Source organism: Malaclemys terrapin, chromosome 8, assembly GCF_027887155.1.
Source record: "Malaclemys terrapin pileata isolate rMalTer1 chromosome 8, rMalTer1.hap1, whole genome shotgun sequence".
NCBI lineage: Eukaryota > Metazoa > Chordata > Testudines > Emydidae > Malaclemys > Malaclemys terrapin.
In genome coordinates, this window is record NC_071512.1 from 6,950,838 (window position 1) to 6,969,689 (window position 18,852).

At 45.4% G+C, this 18,852-nt stretch overlaps 2 protein-coding genes across 6 annotated transcripts in view; one reads left to right on the top strand and one right to left on the bottom strand.

Annotated features, from left to right (window-relative positions):
• CSF1R (colony stimulating factor 1 receptor) overlaps window positions 1–4,412 on the top strand; it is a 29,950-nt gene extending 25,538 nt beyond the window's left edge. The window contains exons 18-21 of the mRNA XM_054037054.1: window positions 249–360; window positions 736–835; window positions 1,687–1,792; window positions 2,842–4,412. Coding sequence (XP_053893029.1) covers window positions 249–360; window positions 736–835; window positions 1,687–1,792; window positions 2,842–2,976 — 453 coding nt within the window. The 3' untranslated portion in view covers window positions 2,977–4,412. The remainder of the gene's footprint in view (window positions 1–248; window positions 361–735; window positions 836–1,686; window positions 1,793–2,841) is intronic.
• HMGXB3 (HMG-box containing 3) overlaps window positions 1–18,852 on the bottom strand; it is a 65,451-nt gene that overhangs the window by 31,902 nt on the left and 14,697 nt on the right. For 4 of the 5 annotated variants that reach the window (XM_054037050.1, XM_054037052.1, XM_054037048.1 and 1 more), the window contains 9 exons: window positions 17,899–18,200; window positions 16,524–16,651; window positions 15,787–15,918; window positions 13,965–14,149; window positions 12,451–12,670; window positions 10,888–11,021; window positions 10,311–10,427; window positions 9,551–9,760; window positions 5,675–7,881 (listed from right to left, as the gene is read on the bottom strand). In XM_054037050.1, coding sequence (XP_053893025.1) covers window positions 7,405–7,881; window positions 9,551–9,760; window positions 10,311–10,427; window positions 10,888–11,021; window positions 12,451–12,670; window positions 13,965–14,149; window positions 15,787–15,918; window positions 16,524–16,651; window positions 17,899–18,200 — 1,905 coding nt within the window. In that variant the 3' untranslated portion in view covers window positions 5,675–7,404. Of the gene's footprint in view, window positions 1–5,674; window positions 7,882–9,550; window positions 9,761–10,310; window positions 10,428–10,887; window positions 11,022–12,450; window positions 12,671–13,964; window positions 14,150–15,786; window positions 15,919–16,523; window positions 16,652–17,898; window positions 18,201–18,852 lie in introns of those variants that run through there. The other variant, XM_054037049.1, reaches the window with a different exon arrangement.

Consider the following 18,852-nt stretch of genomic DNA (forward strand, 5'->3'; position numbering starts at 1 on the left):
GCTTCAGCCCCAGGTGGTGGGGCTTGGGCTTCAGCCCTGGGCCCCAGCAAGTCTAAGCCAGACCTGGCAACCCCACTAAAACAGGGTCATGACCCACTTTGGGTTTCCAACCCACAGTTTGAGAACCACTAGTGTAGGGTGTTTAAGGCGGGGAGGACGTGGTTAAGGACAGAGGGGAAGAGAACAGGACTAGAATTGTAGTGCAAGTGGGCAAGTTGCCCGCTGAGTGGAACGTTTTGCCCTTGCAGGCCCGTCTGCCGGTGAAGTGGATGGCCCCAGAGAGTATCTTTGACTGCATATACACTGTGCAAAGTGATGTGTGGTCCTACGGCATCCTCCTCTGGGAGATCTTCTCGCTGGGTAAGGAAGGGTCCTTCAGAGTTCTCTTTATATATCAACCTCCATCACTTACCCAGACAAATGTCTTTAGGCAATAAGTAGAAATTGGGGAAGGGCCGATTGAGAAACTGGGCTGTGGGAGGTAGGGTGCAAAGCAACTTCTTTAACACCAGCTGTACAAATTACTCATCCTTGTCAGTGTCTGTTACCATCAGCAACCTGCCAGTTACCATCAGCAACCTGCCACAGTAACTGTCCTATTCAGGCATGAGAAACTCAGTCCATGCAAACTCCTGCAGCACCACTCCAAAGCACGTTGCTTATTGAGCTTGACTGCAAGATCTCTCGTTATCACGTCTGCTCTAAACCACAGCTTGTTTTCTGTGGTGGTTGCAGGTAAAAGCCCATACCCTGGCATGCTGGTGAACAGCAAGTTTTACAGCATGGTGAAGCAGGGGTATCAGATGGCCAGACCAGACTTTGCTCCTATGGAAATGTAAGTACAGCCACCCAGAAATGCACTTGCTGCCCCTGGAAATGCCTGGGTAGCAAAGGAAGCAGGCACCACCGCTAGTGAAAAAGCTAGCAGTAGGTTATTCAGGGTACTGAGGGCCAATGAACTCTCCTGCTGGAAAGTTAATGATTTGCTTACTAGAGCGCTACAGCTAGACTCAAGCCACAGAGTTTCCATCCTGATTTCAAACAGGACGCCGTTTGGTCTAGGATTTTGTTGCAGACCCAACTCTGCTTAGAGCCTGTCGTTTTGCTGCTTAAGATGGCACATAATGCCAGAGGCAGTAATACCCTTGTCTAGGGATATTGCCGCTGGATACACTAGCAGCCAGTGATGGGGCTTTCTGGGAATGGACTATAGTTTCCTTCCAGAAACCACCCATGACGTGACACCAGCTTGTAAATATTAAGGAAATGTTTTTTTATCCCAGTGAATCCCCTTAACCCTTGAAGGTAGGAATGGAAACAAATTCTTGCAGCAAACAGAAAAGAAGCAAGCTATAAACTACAGTCCACACTGGTAAAGCAGGGACTCCCTGAATACGTGGCTTCTGGCTCTTTAGGGTTCTAGCAGTAGTCTGTACTTTGCTCTCCTAGAGTTCTCCCTTCCAGCTGAGGAACTCAAAAGCACTTTACCAATATTTATTAATTACTCCTTGCAAGAATGTAGGGGAAGTGCACAGAGAGGGTGAAGGATGGCTCAGGCCAAAAGGTCATACACCCCAGGCATGAAGTGTGTCCATCCTATTACAGCTCCCTGGGAGAGCCTGGGGCCATAGCCTGCCTATTGCTCAAAGCGAGGCTAACACTTGGTACTGCTGTTTGATGCTGCAGGTATCGCATCATGCAAGCATGTTGGAATCTGCAACCCACCCGACGGCCCACCTTTGACCAGATATGCCATTTCATTCAAAAGCAACTGGATGCCAACAAGGAACAGGTGAGACCCTTTGGAGACTCAGGTGCAGATAAGTGCGGGGAGAGAAAGGATATTCCTTTCCATCCGCCAGCAATCTAGGGCCCTGCCTTAGCTGTTGCTTCTCATCTTTTAATTAAAAAAAAAAAAATCATTTTTTTAGTGCTGGTGGAAAGCACAAAAAGGTACGGAAGTGGAGTACAAAGTCCCCCAACTTGGGCTCACATTGGTACATTGGCAGCACTAGTTTTCCGATGGCATTCATTTATTTCAGCACTAGGGACCACTACTAAGTGCTAAGAAAATGGGTAAGCCACCACGCTGATTCAGTTGAGGCTGCCAGTAGCCATGATGTCCACACCGCAGAACATGTCTACATCTCCATTCATTTCACACGGGCAACTGGTGGTAGCAACCATACTTTGTCACTCCTAACCTGGAGTGGCGTGGAAGCAGTGTGGCAAGAGGTGCCATACCTCATGAACAGTATCCTGAGCTATCCAAGTGGCCCTGGAGAAAGCACTGAGTTGCTCTCCAGGAGGCACCTAAACAGGTCATTGATTATCAACAGTAGCTCCCCTGCCCCTTAAACATGCCACACTCTTGCCTGGCCAGTAGCACCTTGTAAATCAATTAAGTACTAAGAAGGCTTAAAAAAAATACATCACTTAGTACTGTGCCTAGTTGGAGATGCACAAGAACTTGTGCTCTAGTTGGCAAAGCAGAGAGGCTATGACAAGTTACAGTCGTACCATAGAAGACGCAGTATCAACAGCACATACCGTATTAACAGATTATGTGGGGGGAGCTTGCAGTCTAGTTTGTACCTTACCCACCAGGATACTGCCCAGCTCCTGTGCATTCAATCCCTATTGAAATCAAAGGCAATGCCGTATCTCCCCCCAAACGATAAGAAAATCCACTAATGTAAATCTACGCAAAAATGATGAGTCTCCTGGGTGTGGAAGCAGCAGCAGCATTTCCATTTTGGCAAGTGATATGGAGAACTAGGCCACAGCTGGGTTTAAGTAAACTCAAGGGACTGAAATCTATTTGCCTTTTCTTACTTTAAGGACTATACAAACCTCCCCAGTAGCTCGGAGGAAGACAGCGTGTGCGAGCCCTCTGGCTGCTGTGAAGAGTCCTGTGACCAAGCAGATAGCAGCAGTCAGCCTCTTCTGAAGGGCAACAATTACCAGTTCTGTTAATGTGTACGGTCAAAGTTGGATGGATCTTCCCCCATCATTGCAAAGGACTTGGTCCCTCTCTTGGCTAGAAGGCAGGTTCCTGGTGTTCAGTGTCTCCGTATCTCTGTGCTTTCTGAAGTGTGAAAGAATTACAGAACTCCCCCCGAAAGGGCATCATTAGAGGAGCTAAGAGCCAAGACTCAAGCATTATCCCTACAGTGTTGAAGCCTAGCTCAAAGTCACCAGGAATGTTAAACATGATCCATGTATATGAGGAGAGGATCAGATCCCCTTAGTCTCTCACCAACACTGGTGACATACAGGCCCATTGATGCAGTCGTCTTGACAAGCAGTTCCTAACTCTATGCTAGTCAGTTCGTGCTTGGCTGGCTTTTGGCTTGTAAGATGTTTCCAAAGGTCAGTTTTGCAGGCTGGCATGCATCCACCATGTATTGTTCTACACGGATATGTATTGCTGTGCACCTATAATAGAATCCTTGTGTTTCTGTAGGTGAGTGGGTGTGCCTGCAGGCACAAGAGCTTCAAAGTAAGCTACTTTAACTCAGACAGCCCTGCCTGTTAACAGTGAAACAACCAGCCTTTTTCTTCACCAGTCTCCCTCCCTCTCCTCTGTCTATGCACGTTACAGAGTATTAGTTATAGCTGAAGAGCTTCTCTAGCATTAAATATGTGGCATACCCCACATCCCAGCTAAGTGAAGATGAGGATTCTGCATCTCATGTCACCCAAACTGCTGCTGACATGACACTCAGCATTACAGATTTTGTTGAGAGGACAGTCCCTTTGAGCCATTACTGCTCCAGAGGGTGAATGTCCCCAAGTGAAATTTAAAGAGAGCATGGCTGTACTTCATAGGGGGGATTTACATCCCATGCCTATCGAGGAAGGAATGGCAGCTTTTTATATTGATCTGGAAACAGCTCAACATTATATACACACTGTAATGTATGTCTTGAATTATTGAACAATTAATGTAGCAACTCAGCAACTACTGCCTATACCACAAAACCATGATGGGAATGTTTTAATGTAGATAGTGAGAATGTTATACAAGATCATTTTTTCATAAGCTAGGGCCCTGTGCCCTCACAGGCAGCTTTTCTAAATCTTTCATTTTCACTAATTCTACACAGCAGCCGAGTCTATATTAGTGCAAGATTTCTGGTAAGGGAGTCTCTTACAAATCTATTCGTATGACAGGGTATATACACTGACCTGGCTTAGGCAACTCTTACTGTACAATAGCAGCTATATAATTTGGCCTTTATCAGACTACTACTATTAGTTACTTTGTGGGCCATTTTTAATTCAACATAGGATTAAACCATGTAGTGGGGGTAAAGTTTAAGACAAATTATTCCTTTCCACTAAATACAAGCTAATGCATTTCCACTTAGCATTATAATGACGAAAATAAAATGAACATGATTAACACAGCAGTGTTGTTAATATTTTTTTTCCTCTAGATGACCTCATAGGAGTCTCCCCCTCCCTTCCCTTCAGGCGTCAGAGAAAGGGCAAAGCCTCGCCAGTCAGACCCTACTGATTTGCTCTAATAATTATTTAGGTAGCTAACTAACCCCTTCTTTTTTCCAGTTGTTGGAATGTTGACTTGATTACAAGCTGACAAACTTGTTAATGGCAAGCTTCTTTTGCTCCGAAGTTATTGTTATTGGGAGAAGTTAAGTAATGGAAAGAGGAGGGGTGCAACTGCAGGATATTCATGGGTTAAAACACTTTTGGGAAGAAAAGAGACAAGATTATGCCACACACTGGGTAGAATGGATACTTGGCTGAACAGGATAGGTTGGCATATGAAGGGAGAAAGTGCCTCTTTACCTCCGCTGCCTCCTTCAGGATCTGTTCCACACCAATGCACAATTGAAACAGCAAAAAGCTGAAGATGAAAGTGAAATGATTTAAAAAACCCACATCAACACCGAGGGAGAGGCTTACTGGTGAGATGTCACCTCCTCAATTTCCCTCCTACCAACTTTTCCATTATCAGCACACTACAAGTAATTGTAGGACTATAAACTTGTATCAGTGCTCCAATGGTAATTCAACCTTTGGGTAACTGAATCAGTGGAGTTACACAAATGAACGAATTGGACCTGTTGTACAGTGAACCAAAACCTAGACTTCATTTTACACTGCTTGCACCATGAAGATAAGCAGACATCAGTGAGAACCCAAAGGGTTATTTATTTATTTTTAAATATTGTGTTTACCCCCGAAGAGCAGATGATGCATAAATCTCCCCCATGAACATCTGAAATGCTGGGGAAGGGGGAACATTTGACCCTGACCATTGTTTTACCATTAGACAACAGGATTAATTCTTTATCTCAGGGGCTGTCTTCTTTCCATTTATAAGAGCTACACCATAATTGTATTTAAAAACATAACTTTTTCTGAAAGCCTCACAGATTCAACACTGGGGTTAGGAGCCCAGGTAGCTTCTATATTTGCCCCTTTCAGAACTTAGTACTGCAGAGAAGACCAAAAATGTTTCCCCTAATTTTTCCTCACAGGAAGTTCATGTAACTGAGAAGCTGGCATGCCTCTGTGCAGCACCATGGCTAATGCATCAGCTGTCAGACCACATGACTAATTGGCTGATTTACAAGCTTTTCTCACTGGCTCTCAGAGTCCTTCGGCTGTCAAAAGGTTAATAAAAACTCACTTTGCCACATAGTTTCACCCAAAAAATTGGAGATAATTTATTAAAATTTATCACTGACTGAAAAAAGTCACTAATGTCTTTTATAATAAATTAACATTTTTAAACAGAAAAACCCCAAACCATAATTACTGCATTTGTTCAGACTTAATACATTTATGTTTACAGTATGGTACTCAGTAGGTTCCCCTTCACAGAAGGGAATTTTCATCCACACCACAAGTCTCTTATCCACTCTTCTGACCACACAAGGAAAAGCCTTCCTGGAAGTTTTCCTGGTTTCCCACCATTCCAGTATCCCACCTTCTACCTTGTTTGAGCCGGACCTGACGTGTATATTTTGAGATTTATGGCCAGCAGCAGAGAAAGGGTGTCAATGGACAATGCAAGCAGCTATACAAACAGGGTTTGAGCTGCTGTTTAAATATGCTGGAGGGAAGGGGGACTCAGCCTGGCTCAAAGGAAAATAGCGAGAGCAGTGTATAGATAGCACGGACCCATTTAAGTTTGACAGCGCTGTGGGGATAATGGCAGGATGGGTCACCACACTTTGCAAACGGCCCAGAAAGGAGAGTGGATGCAGCCCTCTCAACCACAGTCTCAGTTGGGAGAGGATTATAAAAATCTCTCTTCATGGGCCTCTCTGGTTACGTTGCATTCATTGCCTCCTGTTACTGCTGCACAGCTGTCTTTTGCCATTCAGTCCCAATTGTAGGACAAATATAAATTTTCCTCGAAGTCTATGAATGGGATGTAACAGCTAAAAGAATAAAGTGCCCAAAAAGAAGTGCGTGGAATTCAAGCGCCTTGCTGGTTTAAAAAGTTGTTGCCTTAGACAGCTCAAAGCAGTCCTAGCCCTTGGCTAGCCAAGTCCAGGGCAACCCATCAAGTTCAACTCTTCGGTAGTGCAGACAACCATCAAGATTGAAATAATTATTACTGCTCCTCCTGTTAAGGGACTAACAGTCCTAGAAACTCAGACACACCTCTCCACAGGCTAAATACCTGCACTACTGCACTGTTACTGAACCCAGGACAACAGCAGGGAGCCCCCACCCCACATGACTGCTTAACTCAGTTCTGGGCACTAGCACCTCCTGTGAGGCTACCCAAACTTGACTATTTTAAAGCTGCAGGCCACCCAACATGATCCTTTTGAACGCCTAGCCAGATGGAAGGGGTGATTCCAAAGCGGGAATGTCCGTGTATTATGCTAATCCATTCAGAGCAGAGTTTGGTGGGGACTTGGACATTTTCATCCACCTTTCTTCCATCCTGCTCCCCCCACCCAACCCTGTACTGATGATATTAACAAGGTCAGCAAACAAGATCCATGAAAACAAAAAACAAAACAAAAAAAAAAACAAACCACCCTGTGCTTTTCCATCTCAGACATTCCCAGGGACTGGAAACTGATCCCTTCACCCCATCCAGCTGCTGTGTGAGAACAGCACATTGCACGACAAATCAACGGGTCCAAGAAGCACCTTGGAAGGGAATCCCATCCTGTAAGCAAGGATGTTAACGGAACTTATGCTCACAGCAGCAATCATGATCCTCTGGAAGCACATGGCTCTTTGGTCAGTGCAAGCAATCAGTCAGCAGTATCACAGCTTCTTTGTTTAAAAAAAGCAAAAACCAACTACCTCCTGCAGTTAAGCCTAGCCAGTCTGCCAAGACCTTGCAGCAGCCCGGCACGCCCATCTGCATGGTTAGAAAGGGACTACCCACCAGTTGAGAGCGGTTTATTCAGCAACCTCTCCATCATCTTCCTGGTTCTCTTCTTCCTCCTCCTCTGTTTCTGTCTTGATCTGTGCCACTCCCAATCGGTACAGCGTGTCCCGGATCACCACCTCGCCGGGCTGACAGCTCTGCACGATTTCATGGATCTGCCGGTTCACGATCTCCCTGCTGGTGAAGAAATCCATCAGGCGGTTGTAGAGGTAATAGTGGGTCGCATTGTCGAAGGTGATGGGCCTTTGGCGGACGTGGCTGGTTTTGCGGTCATTGATGGCAGTGAGGATGGCACTGTAAGGCTCTAGCTCTTGGCACAGTGAGATGGAACGGTGCCGAGCAGTTGCATCACTCTGGCTGTTCTGCTCTGCCCCGGTGTGAACAATTCGGCGGGCTGTGGATTTGGTGACTGGGTGCTGGACAGAGTGCTCAGCTACGGTCATATCTACACTGTAGTGTTGGTCTAACAGCTCCGGGCAGGACACACACTGAGGGAGAGAGAGGAAAAAAAGATTGCATACATGCCAGCGGATTGCTTAGCAGTTTCCCTCAACCATGCCTGATCCCAAAAAAATAAGATAAAGCCCTAAAATTTCCCTGAATTAGAGAGACTAGAATAATGACCTGGAGCAGGATGGAAGCAAATATACTTGGCTTTCTCCAAAAGTCCGAGAAGGGTGGGTCCCGTACACCCCGTTGCCACCACACAGACAGTTTTAAAACAGATCTCACAAAACTAAGTGATTGGGCAACAAAATGGCAAATGAAATTTAATGTGGATAAATATAAAGTAATGCACATTGGAAAAAAAATTATTTATATATATATACATATATATACACACACACACACACACACACACATGATGGGGGCTAATTTAGCTACAACAAATCAGGAAAAAGATCTTGGAGTCATTGTGGATAGTTCTATGAAGATGTCCATGCAGTGTGCAGAGGCGGTCACAAAATTAGCAAACAGGACGTTAGGAATCATTAAAAAGGGGATATTGAATAAGACAGAGAATACATCATTGCCCTTATATAAATCGATGGTACGCCCACATCTTGAATACTGCGTACAGATGTGGTCTCCTCATCTCAAAAAAAGATATACTGGCACTAGAAAAGGTTCAGAGAAGGGCAGCTAAAATTATTAGGAGTTTGGAATGGGTCCCATATGAGGAGAGATTAAAGAGGCTAGGACTTTTCAGCTTGGGAAAGAGACGACTAAGGGGGGATATGATAGATAAGGAAAAGTTATTTACTTATTCCCATAATACAAGAACTAGGGCTCACCAAATGAAATTAATAGGCAGCAGATTTAAAACAAATAAAAGGAAGTTCTTCTTCACACAGCGCAGTGTCAACTTGTGAAACTCCTTACCTGAGGAGGTTGTGAAGGCTAGGACTATAACAGCATTTAAAAGAGAACCTCCATGAATTTATCCAGTTAAGTCCATTAATGGCTATTAGCCAGGATGGGTAAGGAATGGTGTCCCTAGACTCTGTCAGAGGGTGGAGATGGTTGGCAGGAGAGAGAGAGAGATCACTTGATCATTACCTGTTAGGTTCACTCCCTCTGGGGCACCTGGCATTGGCCACTGTCAGTAGACAGGATACTGGGCTAGATGGACCTTTGGTCTGACCCAGTACGGCTGTTCTTATAAAACATCAGCAGCACATCAGTGATGTTCTAACTCCCCAGCCTCCCTATCAGGTAAGTAATAACTTTTTCTATTGGTCATGTTATACAGGTTATACCGCACTGTCCCCCGTAAAAATGCATCACATCTCCACGGTCCGTGAGTTGGATAACTACGGTATTCAAGAGACAGACTGCGCTGGTAAACCAGAGGAGTGCAAATGTCATGCAATATAGACAGTACAATTTGTCTGTAACTCTCCTCAGGAGCAACATGTAAGTGAAGCCACAGCACTGGGCAGGTCATGAAACATGCATTTCCAAAGGTTCAGTCATCTTAATAGGCAGAATGCGGTGCTCAAAACTCCAAGATTAGCCTAGTAACAAAAGGCTGCATAAATCACTCCTCACTATTTTTTTCAACTTTGCATTAATTGCAGATCCCACAATACAGATACCAACACTGAAAATTCCCATTATCCTCACAGACAGCATAGACTGAACAATGTAACTAACCGTTGGGGGCTCCATGGGATCAGAGAAGCATCCCTGGTTTTTCCCCCACATCTGGACAGTCAGGGCAGGGCAGCAGATATCTGCACACAATGCCACCGAAGAAGCCATATCCACCACATAGACTGGTGGCCAGTGGCGTGAGGAGACTAGCAGGTCCACGTGGTCCCGGGCACTTTCCCCTCTCACAATGTACTTTGAGCCACACACCACCTTGGAAGAAAGTGAAGAGGACAAGCATGAATTTTTGGTCTGGTGCATTGCACTACAGCTGAGAAAGGAGAATTTCTAAGGAACAACAAAGAACATAGAACAAATCCAATGTTACACTTCCTCTCCTCGGTGCGTCTGGAAACTACCTGGACTCAGCAACCTCATATTGTATAAGATTTTCTCTCTCCTCCCCAGATAAGCTGACTGTATCCCAGGCAAGGAACGATAATTTCCAATCCCACCTCTGTGGCAGAGTCAAGAACTCAACACCAAACATCCTCTTACTACTAGGCAACGTGGCATGAATGCTTCTGGAAGGCAAAGTCCACCCCCAAGAGAGAACCTGGCTCGTCTCTCCTCACCCCTGAACGTGGAGAACAAGAACCTAAAATTTACCACCTGCCTATTCTCAGCCTCCTGTTTATTCTTCCGAGAGAGAGAGAGAAAAAACAAAACACATTTTGTGGTAGGTCATGTGTCAGTCAAGCTATTGTCTAAGCATCTGTCAATTATACCTTATAGCCACAATGCAGTTTCTAGCCTGCCTTACCTGATGTGGACACACTTTGTAGATTTTGCCTCCTGTGTGGTGGACTGGGGGTTGTTTGGCATCTGCCCCATTCTGTACAAAGTCATAGAGAGCCAGGAGGGAGTAACAGAGCTGGTCCTAAGAACAGAGAGACCAAGAGAAAAGCCCACATTTAAATTAAGAATCAAAGCCTAGGGCTCTCCAAAGAAGGTCATGGCTGTAAGTGAAATATCACACAAGTTGTAGTTAAACACATGGTAACCAACAGCCTTTTAATTCCTTGCTCAGTACCATGAGGATGACAAGCAACTCCAAGATGAGAAGCCCACGACAGAGTGATTATAGGTTTCCATTTTCCAACCCACCACGGTTGAATTTTTTTCCCCACGTGTCAATTACCCTGTAATCTGCAGGGTCTCGTCCTTTCTAATCACCTCTCTCCTTCCTAAATACAGTGGAGTGAAAAGTTACTTCTCATATTGTCATTCTGAATAACCACCACCTCCTCTTGTCTTACAAGAAGGCATGAGAATGGTTCCCCTTCCAAAACTAGATGTGGTGGGGGCACGGCGGGGGGGACAGGGAAGAGGCCTGTTACCTTCGTGTCTGCTGCCCCCCAGGGGATGCTGCACTGTGTCAAGAAATACTGCAGCTCTTCCTCACTATAAGAGTTGATCTGCTCCAGTTTGCAGGATTCTTCCTGAAGCAGCCTCACCAAAGCACTCCCACTACCTGCAGAAGCAGAAAGCATTCTCAACACCCACCCTCAGAAGGGAAAGGACACCATGTAGTTTCTCCAGAAGTGGGCGGATGGTAGCCAAGAAACACAAGGGAAGTCAGCGAGGCTACAGTGAAAAGGCGGAATATGTGGAAAGTCCCAGAACCAAAGGCAAAGCCCAGCCTGATACTGAACTATTGAGTCAGCAGATGTTTACTTTTCTAATGATGTTTTCTGGGTTCTGATGGAATCAGGACATTTAACATGCACCAATTCTAGGAGTCAGCAGGACCAAGTCACCAAAGGAGCACACACACAGTCTCTCCAAATATTCTTAACACTTTAATCCCAACAAATTACTTAAGTGGGTATCAAGACAAGCTTGGAGACCAGTCTGCTGCATTCCCACGGCACTGCAATTCCCTTTCTTTTAAGAACTGGCTTGGCAGCTCCAGGCCTACCCTTTGGCCTACCCCTTCATTTTTGTCTCCACAACTCTTTTTCCACACAGGCCTGCCTGCATGCTGTTCCTCCAGTGCGCAGTGCTGGCTCCCAGCTGCAGCCCCTCTCCTAAGCCAGCCAGCCACTTCCAAGGGTTGATGCTCCTGTTTCTCCACCGGCTCTCCTGCTCCAGTTCCCTCCCCCAAAATTGGCCACTGTCCACCTTCTGCTTTAGGAGGGCCGCATGCTACTATCAACTCTGCCCTGCGCCTTTTCCCTGGAATTCAAACTCAGTTCAGGAATGAAGAGGTTAACTTTTTTTTTTTTAAATTCACTCCCCCTTAGACATTAATAAGCCCTGGGAGTCAGATCTCTCCAATGCAAGGTAAAGTTTCAGTGTCTCCGCTAACCAGAGTTGTAAGGAAAGAGCTGGTAATGGTGAATCCAACTCCAATGCAAGTTATTCACTCATGGCTCACTAGTCTATATGATTAAAACAAGATGTCCTGACCCAGCATATTAAAGGCATTAACCAGAAATAAATGTAGGTTGTGGTATCGGAGCGGTATTCTGCCCATCATCTGGTCCTTTCTTCCTTTTATTCCCCATACAGACCTAAGCCACGCCCCTCTGGGGTCTCAGCAGCAGCACAAAACAGGTACTGTCTGCAGCTACAGAATACAAATTTTCACAAAACAGAATAAAGAGTATTTTAACAGTTTCAGCAAGTGCTGAGTGTGACTAATCTCCATGTAACATTCTGAAAACACATTCTATTTATAGACTTTGATGTACTTTATTTGGAGCAATGGAATGTTCACTTAAATTTCCCTGTATCTTGTCTCCAGCAGATCACAGCTAAAGCATTCAGACTCCCCTGGGTAGGCCAAGTCCCCCCCATTTGGAATTCATAATTAGAGATATCAAAACTTGATCTACACATCCCCCTATGGCTTTGGTGGATCTAAAGACTCCACCAGGAGCTCTATGGCAGCGAGTTACCTGGCACCGGATGTGCATCTAGGTTCTTGTCCTTCTCGGTGTTGACAACCACAGCTCCTCTCATTAGTGGTGGGAAAAAGGGGGCAACAATAGAGGCATCAAATTTGGTGATCGGGATGCTAGATGGGAACGCCACCTGCTCTATCACTTCTGTCTCCATCGTGGACCAGAAATCTTCCACATTTACCTCGCTGGATGACAAGAACTCTGGCCAGGTAAACTAACAGAGGTGAGAGAACAAACACATCATCTATTCAACAGCACACACGCGTCATTTCTAGACAGCTCTGTATCTACTTGTGACTTGAAACAGAAGCATAAGGCTAACACGCACACCGTCCAGAGTAGGAAGAGGAGCTGGGGGTCTCCTTACTATATATGGGGTTGGAGTCCACAGGACCTTTCTGCCTACAAGGATTCAGACCAATCTACTTTAACTAGAAACAGGGGTTACTACGTACCACTAATCGCTTCTCTGTGAGTTAGGAAAACACCCCATGACACCTCAGAGAAACTGTTACTAACAAAATCAGAAGGATGCTTCAAAGTCAATACATAAGAGGATGGTGATCTGAGAGTTCCACTCAGCTCTCTTACACCAGAATCCTGTTGGCTCAGTGGTGTGAAAAATAGGCCAGACCCTATTTTTCCAAACTCCTTATCTAAAATATCTCTCCCCCCAGAGAGGATAACATATGGACAGCATTGGGTCAGGCTGCATGCTCCTATTAGACAAAGTCCTTGAGTGTAATGACTATGAATTACTAAGATTAGACTGAGCAAACGTCTTCTTGAGACTTTCCCTGGGGGCCTGCCCCTTTATGGCCAAGAGACCTGGGGTTAGCTAGCCCTGTTTAATTAGCCCTGCCTTGCCACACCTGTGCTGGGTGTAGGACTTTAAAAGGGAGGAAGCCCAGCAGTTAAGGGCTGGCTGTGGAGGAGAACACTTGAACTGAGTTGTAGCTGGAGAGTTAAGCCACAGGAGTGGAGCTAGATTCTGTGTTGGGTCCCCTGGAACAAAGGGCTGGGCTCCAGGAGGCTGTCCTGGGGCCAGTATTCCACGAGGGGAACCAGGAGCTGATGATGAGAAGCTAAAGCCTAGAGGGGGGTGAAAGATATTTAGCGGTGTTTTATTCTGGAGCACTGGGATATGCTCCTCTGCGAAAGAAGAGTGCAATTCTTATTGATTTGGAAGGACTTTGCTGCTGGCCCAAAGGGACTATGAAGAGGCCAGCTGGGAGAAACCTGCGTGGGGCCTGTGTTACAGCTGGACTTAGATACCCCAGAAGGGGGAGGGAACTTTTACATGACCTAAGGGCTAGCCCACAGAAGACACCAGTTGAGGCAACCAACAGGAGGCAACCAAAGGGAAGGCCCAGCAATTCTGCGCCCAGCCACAAGGAGGCACTAACTGGTGAGTCACTTCTGCACACGTGGGGCTCTCTCGGGGAAGCGACTGTAGAACAGGGACATGCTGTGTCACAAATGCTCCCTCCAGCTTTTGTTTAATTTACCTCGACATTCTTTAGCGCCAGGACGTTTTCTGCATTCCTCTGGGCTATCTCAATCTTGGGGGCAATGCCACAGACTCCACAGATCATATCATTGTAGTCCCGGACAGTGAGGCACTCAAAGGCCCAATAGCCACTGCACAGCAGCTCCTGGACCTGACTCAGCTCCTCGTGGCTCAGGGTTTTCTCTGGGAAGAAAAGAGCAGGTTACTTTTGAGGTCATTTGCACGGTTTACTCAAACTGCATTCACACAGCTTTCGCTTCCTAAAGCCAATGGAGAGAGAGCTCACTGCTCACCAACAAAACACACTCCATAGATTTATCTCGACGAAATGTCTGGGGAGAACTGATCACCCAGGTACTGTTTGAAATGGCGCTTTCCTAGTCCAAAGTCGCCCCGCAGCCAGACTGAAAAGCTTTTCTAAGCAACAGGCCAAGTCTGGCTCGAACGTGAACACTTTCAAAGGCGAGCTCTCAGAACAGCTGGACAAGAGTGAATCTCTAATAGTTCTTGGAAGCAATTTTACTTCAGGGTGTCAGTGTCTTTCCCCTGGGGAATCTCAATTGCTGAGATCACGGATAAGGAAAAAGCCTCACAGAGGCAACTGGACAGTTCCAGAAGAGAGATGTATATAATGTTTCTGGATTCCTCAGAGAGCCGAGTAGGACCACAAAACCCCCACTTAATAAGAACAAGCATCAATAGCTCAGGAAGACTGGCAGTGACATGTTGCAAACAAGATGCAGACACATAGTCTAATCCATTTTAAAATGAAACATCCCCCCGGAAGGATTTTTAGACAAACAAGGTTTTAAGTTAACCCAAGTAACCCCTAACCAAAGCACTTCAAGAAGCAAAAAGCCACGTGTTCCGTTGCTTGGAAAGGAGGAAGTTAATGGCTATATGGGCCATTTTCTATCAAAGGCTGAATGAATAAAGGTTCAGAAAGAATAGAACATTAACACTGAAACACCGGTGTCGTCGGTAGGCCTATGGCTAAGGATGGCTCGGATCTCACTTCCTGAAGGCTATTCCCTGGTGCCATATCACTTTCCCAATCAGCTGGGCACTTCCAGCCACACCTCCATCTGCCCAGTGTGTGACATTCCATAGCTCCGAGCACCCACCCCCCAGGCATCAATGATCGATCTCCCTTCCAGCCTAACCTAGGACCCTAGCTGCCTTCTCAGCCTGAACTCAACACACTGGGAAGTCTCCAGGCCAGCTGCCTAGTTCACCTGATTGAACAAAGAACTCAGGCCTTATTTTCCCCCTTTTCCTTTTTTACCCCCTGCTGTTCTTGGCATTGCAAACAGATTATCTGCCAGAGTAAGTCCACCCATTTTGCCTATAAACTGCCACTGAAAGGAGTAGTCCTTCCTTTCTGCAGAGGAGACGTTAAGGATGCCCGGGCAGAAGGGGGCTATACAATGTTATATGCTGGGAAGATGGGGATGGAGGCAGTAGAGTTCGGGTGAAAGATTGAGAGGGAGACACAATTTTGCCCCTTTCACAGAAGATGGCAGCCACCAAACAATACATTTGACTGATTGCGAACTACAGCCATTTCCATTGGTCTGGATACAGAGAATTCAGTATCTTTTCAAACACACACAGTAGAAACTCTCTCAAAACCAAAATCCTACCCAGCTCAACAGAAATACATTAATCCTCAGAAGGGCTGAGTTTTATAATCCAGTAGTCACTTACTACTTTGACCTAAAATTAAACCCAAACCCCTCTCCTCACAATTCTCAGAGAAGAGAGAGGTCAGCAAGTTCAGAATAGTCACTGTTTCGAGAAAGGGCCAGGGAGCACCTTACCGGTCTGTTCCTGCACAGATTCCAGGATGCTGCCAACTGCCACTTTGGGATCCTCTCCCAGTTTAATATGGTTTCGGACAGTGAACAGAAGGTCCAGGCTCACTAACAACTTGTTACCCACGTTGAACAGGCCTGCAATTTAACAAACAAACAATACAGCAGTTACCGGGGAAGATTTAGAATTCCACAGACACCGAACATAAAACACACTCATTTACCACTAAATGAGTCATGCTGAGTTTGGTTTAGAAAGTCACATACATTATGTCTAGAAAGGCCTTCTGGGGCATGTATTCCCTCTCCTTGCACTACTGTAGGATTAGCTCCCTTTCGAGTCTTGCCTTTAATTGTAACAGCACCCAGCCCTGCACTGCTTTACAAAACCTACAATGATCCCAGCTTCAATTCCCTCAGCCAACAAGGGCTGGGAAGTCCATGGAATTTCAGAATTTTTCAGCTGAGCCTGAGCGCTCATGGTCTGCAACACAGAAAGAATGATTTACTATGTGCATATACAAAGACAAGTGGGGTGTGCTCTCAGTCACTATAGGGACTAACATATACCTCAGTAAGGAAGAGCAGCAGCTCACTTCTCAATCCAAAAATTCAAGTTTGTTAGGTTGGAGAGAAGAGATCTTTTCTGTACAAGGAGGACTCTTCTTTCATAGTCCAGAAGCCCCAGATTTCTGCATATTGGTCTCTATAGATTAGCCTATTGATAGCTTGTTTTTTCCTACCTGTGTATATATCCGTGAAGCTATGCAAGGCCAGGCACTGCAGATTCAAACACACTTTGACCTGGGCAGTAACCACCTGTAACCGGTTAGCAGTCAGCAACCAGCACTCCTGTGGACCAGCGAGAGAACTGTAACATACAAGCAGGGGGCAAAAAACAAAACAAAAAAAACAAAACACTATTATCCCACTAGCGAGCAACCACACCAGTCACTAGTTGAGGAGATGGGAAGGCAACTGATTGCCAAGATTCTTCCCAAAAACATCGGTCTGAGTTCTAAAGACAGACAGAATCAAACCTAGGCTAAACTTGGAGAGTCTATGCACGACCCATCACAACTAACAGGATCCACACAGCAAGCACTCTGACCGGCAACAAAATGAGAACAGAGAACATGTAGAATTACAGCACATCTATAATCCTGCGGCTTTACACTACTGCATCTTTCCCATCTGCCTCACTGTGCACTTCATAAAGCATCAAGAATGGAAAAATAAAATGGGATTAGCAACCAGAAGCCGATGTCAAATAAGATTTAAATCTAGATTGAACGCTCACTCAACCCGCTGAACTCGCCTGTTGTAGGAAAGCAAACCTCAAGGGTGTGAAACTTTAATCTGAACCTGGAGAAACCCAGAGACAGCTCATACCCAATCTCCTAAAATCTCAAAGTACAAAAAGGGCCATAGGGACAAGTAATTCAATGGAAGAAGAGAGTTTAAGGTTGTGGTTATGCATCATACGTTAAACTTCAAGCATTCATTTGAAAGCTAACAATCAAAGGAGTGCAAGAGCTGTGACAGGATGAGCATCATTGTTGCTGCACTTCAAAAGAATCTGGAGTTAATCTCAAAGATGGTAGCTGCACAAGGATTAATACTTGTCAGTTTTCATGCCTGGACACAGGCTGACACGATGGCATGAGCATTCGGGACTCAAGTGTTCTGAGTAACAGAAATCCTGCAGGTCAGGCAGAGCTATGAGATGCTATAGAACTGGAATAAGCAGATGGTACTACAGGATCAGGACTGAGGTGCACGGATAGAAAATGTACACACTGCCTGCTTCTGGGTAGGATTTGCAAGTCCTTCACTTTCAGAAGAACTACATTCAACACCATCACCCACACCAGATGCAGAAAGGGCCTGAGTACATATTACTACTTCTACTCCCAAACTCACATAAGCATAGATGTGAGTAAGGCTGATCTTGGGAGCTAAGGGAAATGTGCACTTCTTACAGAGATGCAGGTTACATGGTTTTTGCAATGGCTTTCATATGGAGAGGATAAAGGAGTATTTTCCTCAAAGACATCTTTAATACAGAACATCAGAGTAAGGGTGAATGAGAGTCACAAATCTAAAACAGAATCTTACTTCTGTCCCCCTTTGAACAAAGGGCTGTTACAGAGGAGGCACTGCGTAGATGGAGACTCATAATAGTTTGACCAGGAGGTCTGCTCGATGGTGACCGTCTCCTCACTCACGTTGGACAGGATGAGCCGTGAGCTGTTGAGTTCGTGGATGAGTGTGAAGACCTCTGCCAGTTCCGACTCATTCTCTGGGATTTGCATTACCTTGCGCAGCAGCTGCAGTGTTGACTGGCGCTGGATCTCTTTCTGAGACTGTGTTAGGGGTTCACTGGTGTTCAACACATCAGGAAGACCTGAGCTGACCTCCTAGAAAGAGAGCCAAAATGTCACTTGGATTTTGTCAGACAAATATGGAGTAAAAAGCGGATTATGAATCCTCAACACTCCTGAGAGGTAAATAACTGTTCTATTCGTTTTGCTGATAAGTAAACATATACAGAGCTATTAAGTAATCTGTCCTCGGTCAGAACAGCATAGAATCCAGAAATGCTGACTCCAGTCCCCTGCTCTGTTAGGCAATGCATTGTCTCTGCAGCTCATAGCTTTAAGGGCTGGGTTGTTTATTATTTTTATTTCAGTAGAACTGATTTATAAAAATAGGCAGAATGCAGCAGTGAGGAAACCTCACCTACTATCATTTACCAGCTTCTGCATAAGCAACAATTCTTTGCAGGCCTTCAGAAAATTTGGTGATGGAGCGTTACCATATAGACTGGATAATGGAGAGCGTGGGGTGAGCACAGCAAAGGTATATACACTAACATTTCTGCAAACTATTTACTTAACTGCAGGCAACTGCATAAATTCTCCTCCCCTATAACACATGGTCAGACACAATGCATGGTCCATAGAAGATAAAAATCCACAGAGGAGATGATTAGCAACTGAATGTTAAGAGAAAACGAAGTGTCCAGCACTGAATGCTGGGATTAAAAAAAAAAAATGATTATGGTGCAGT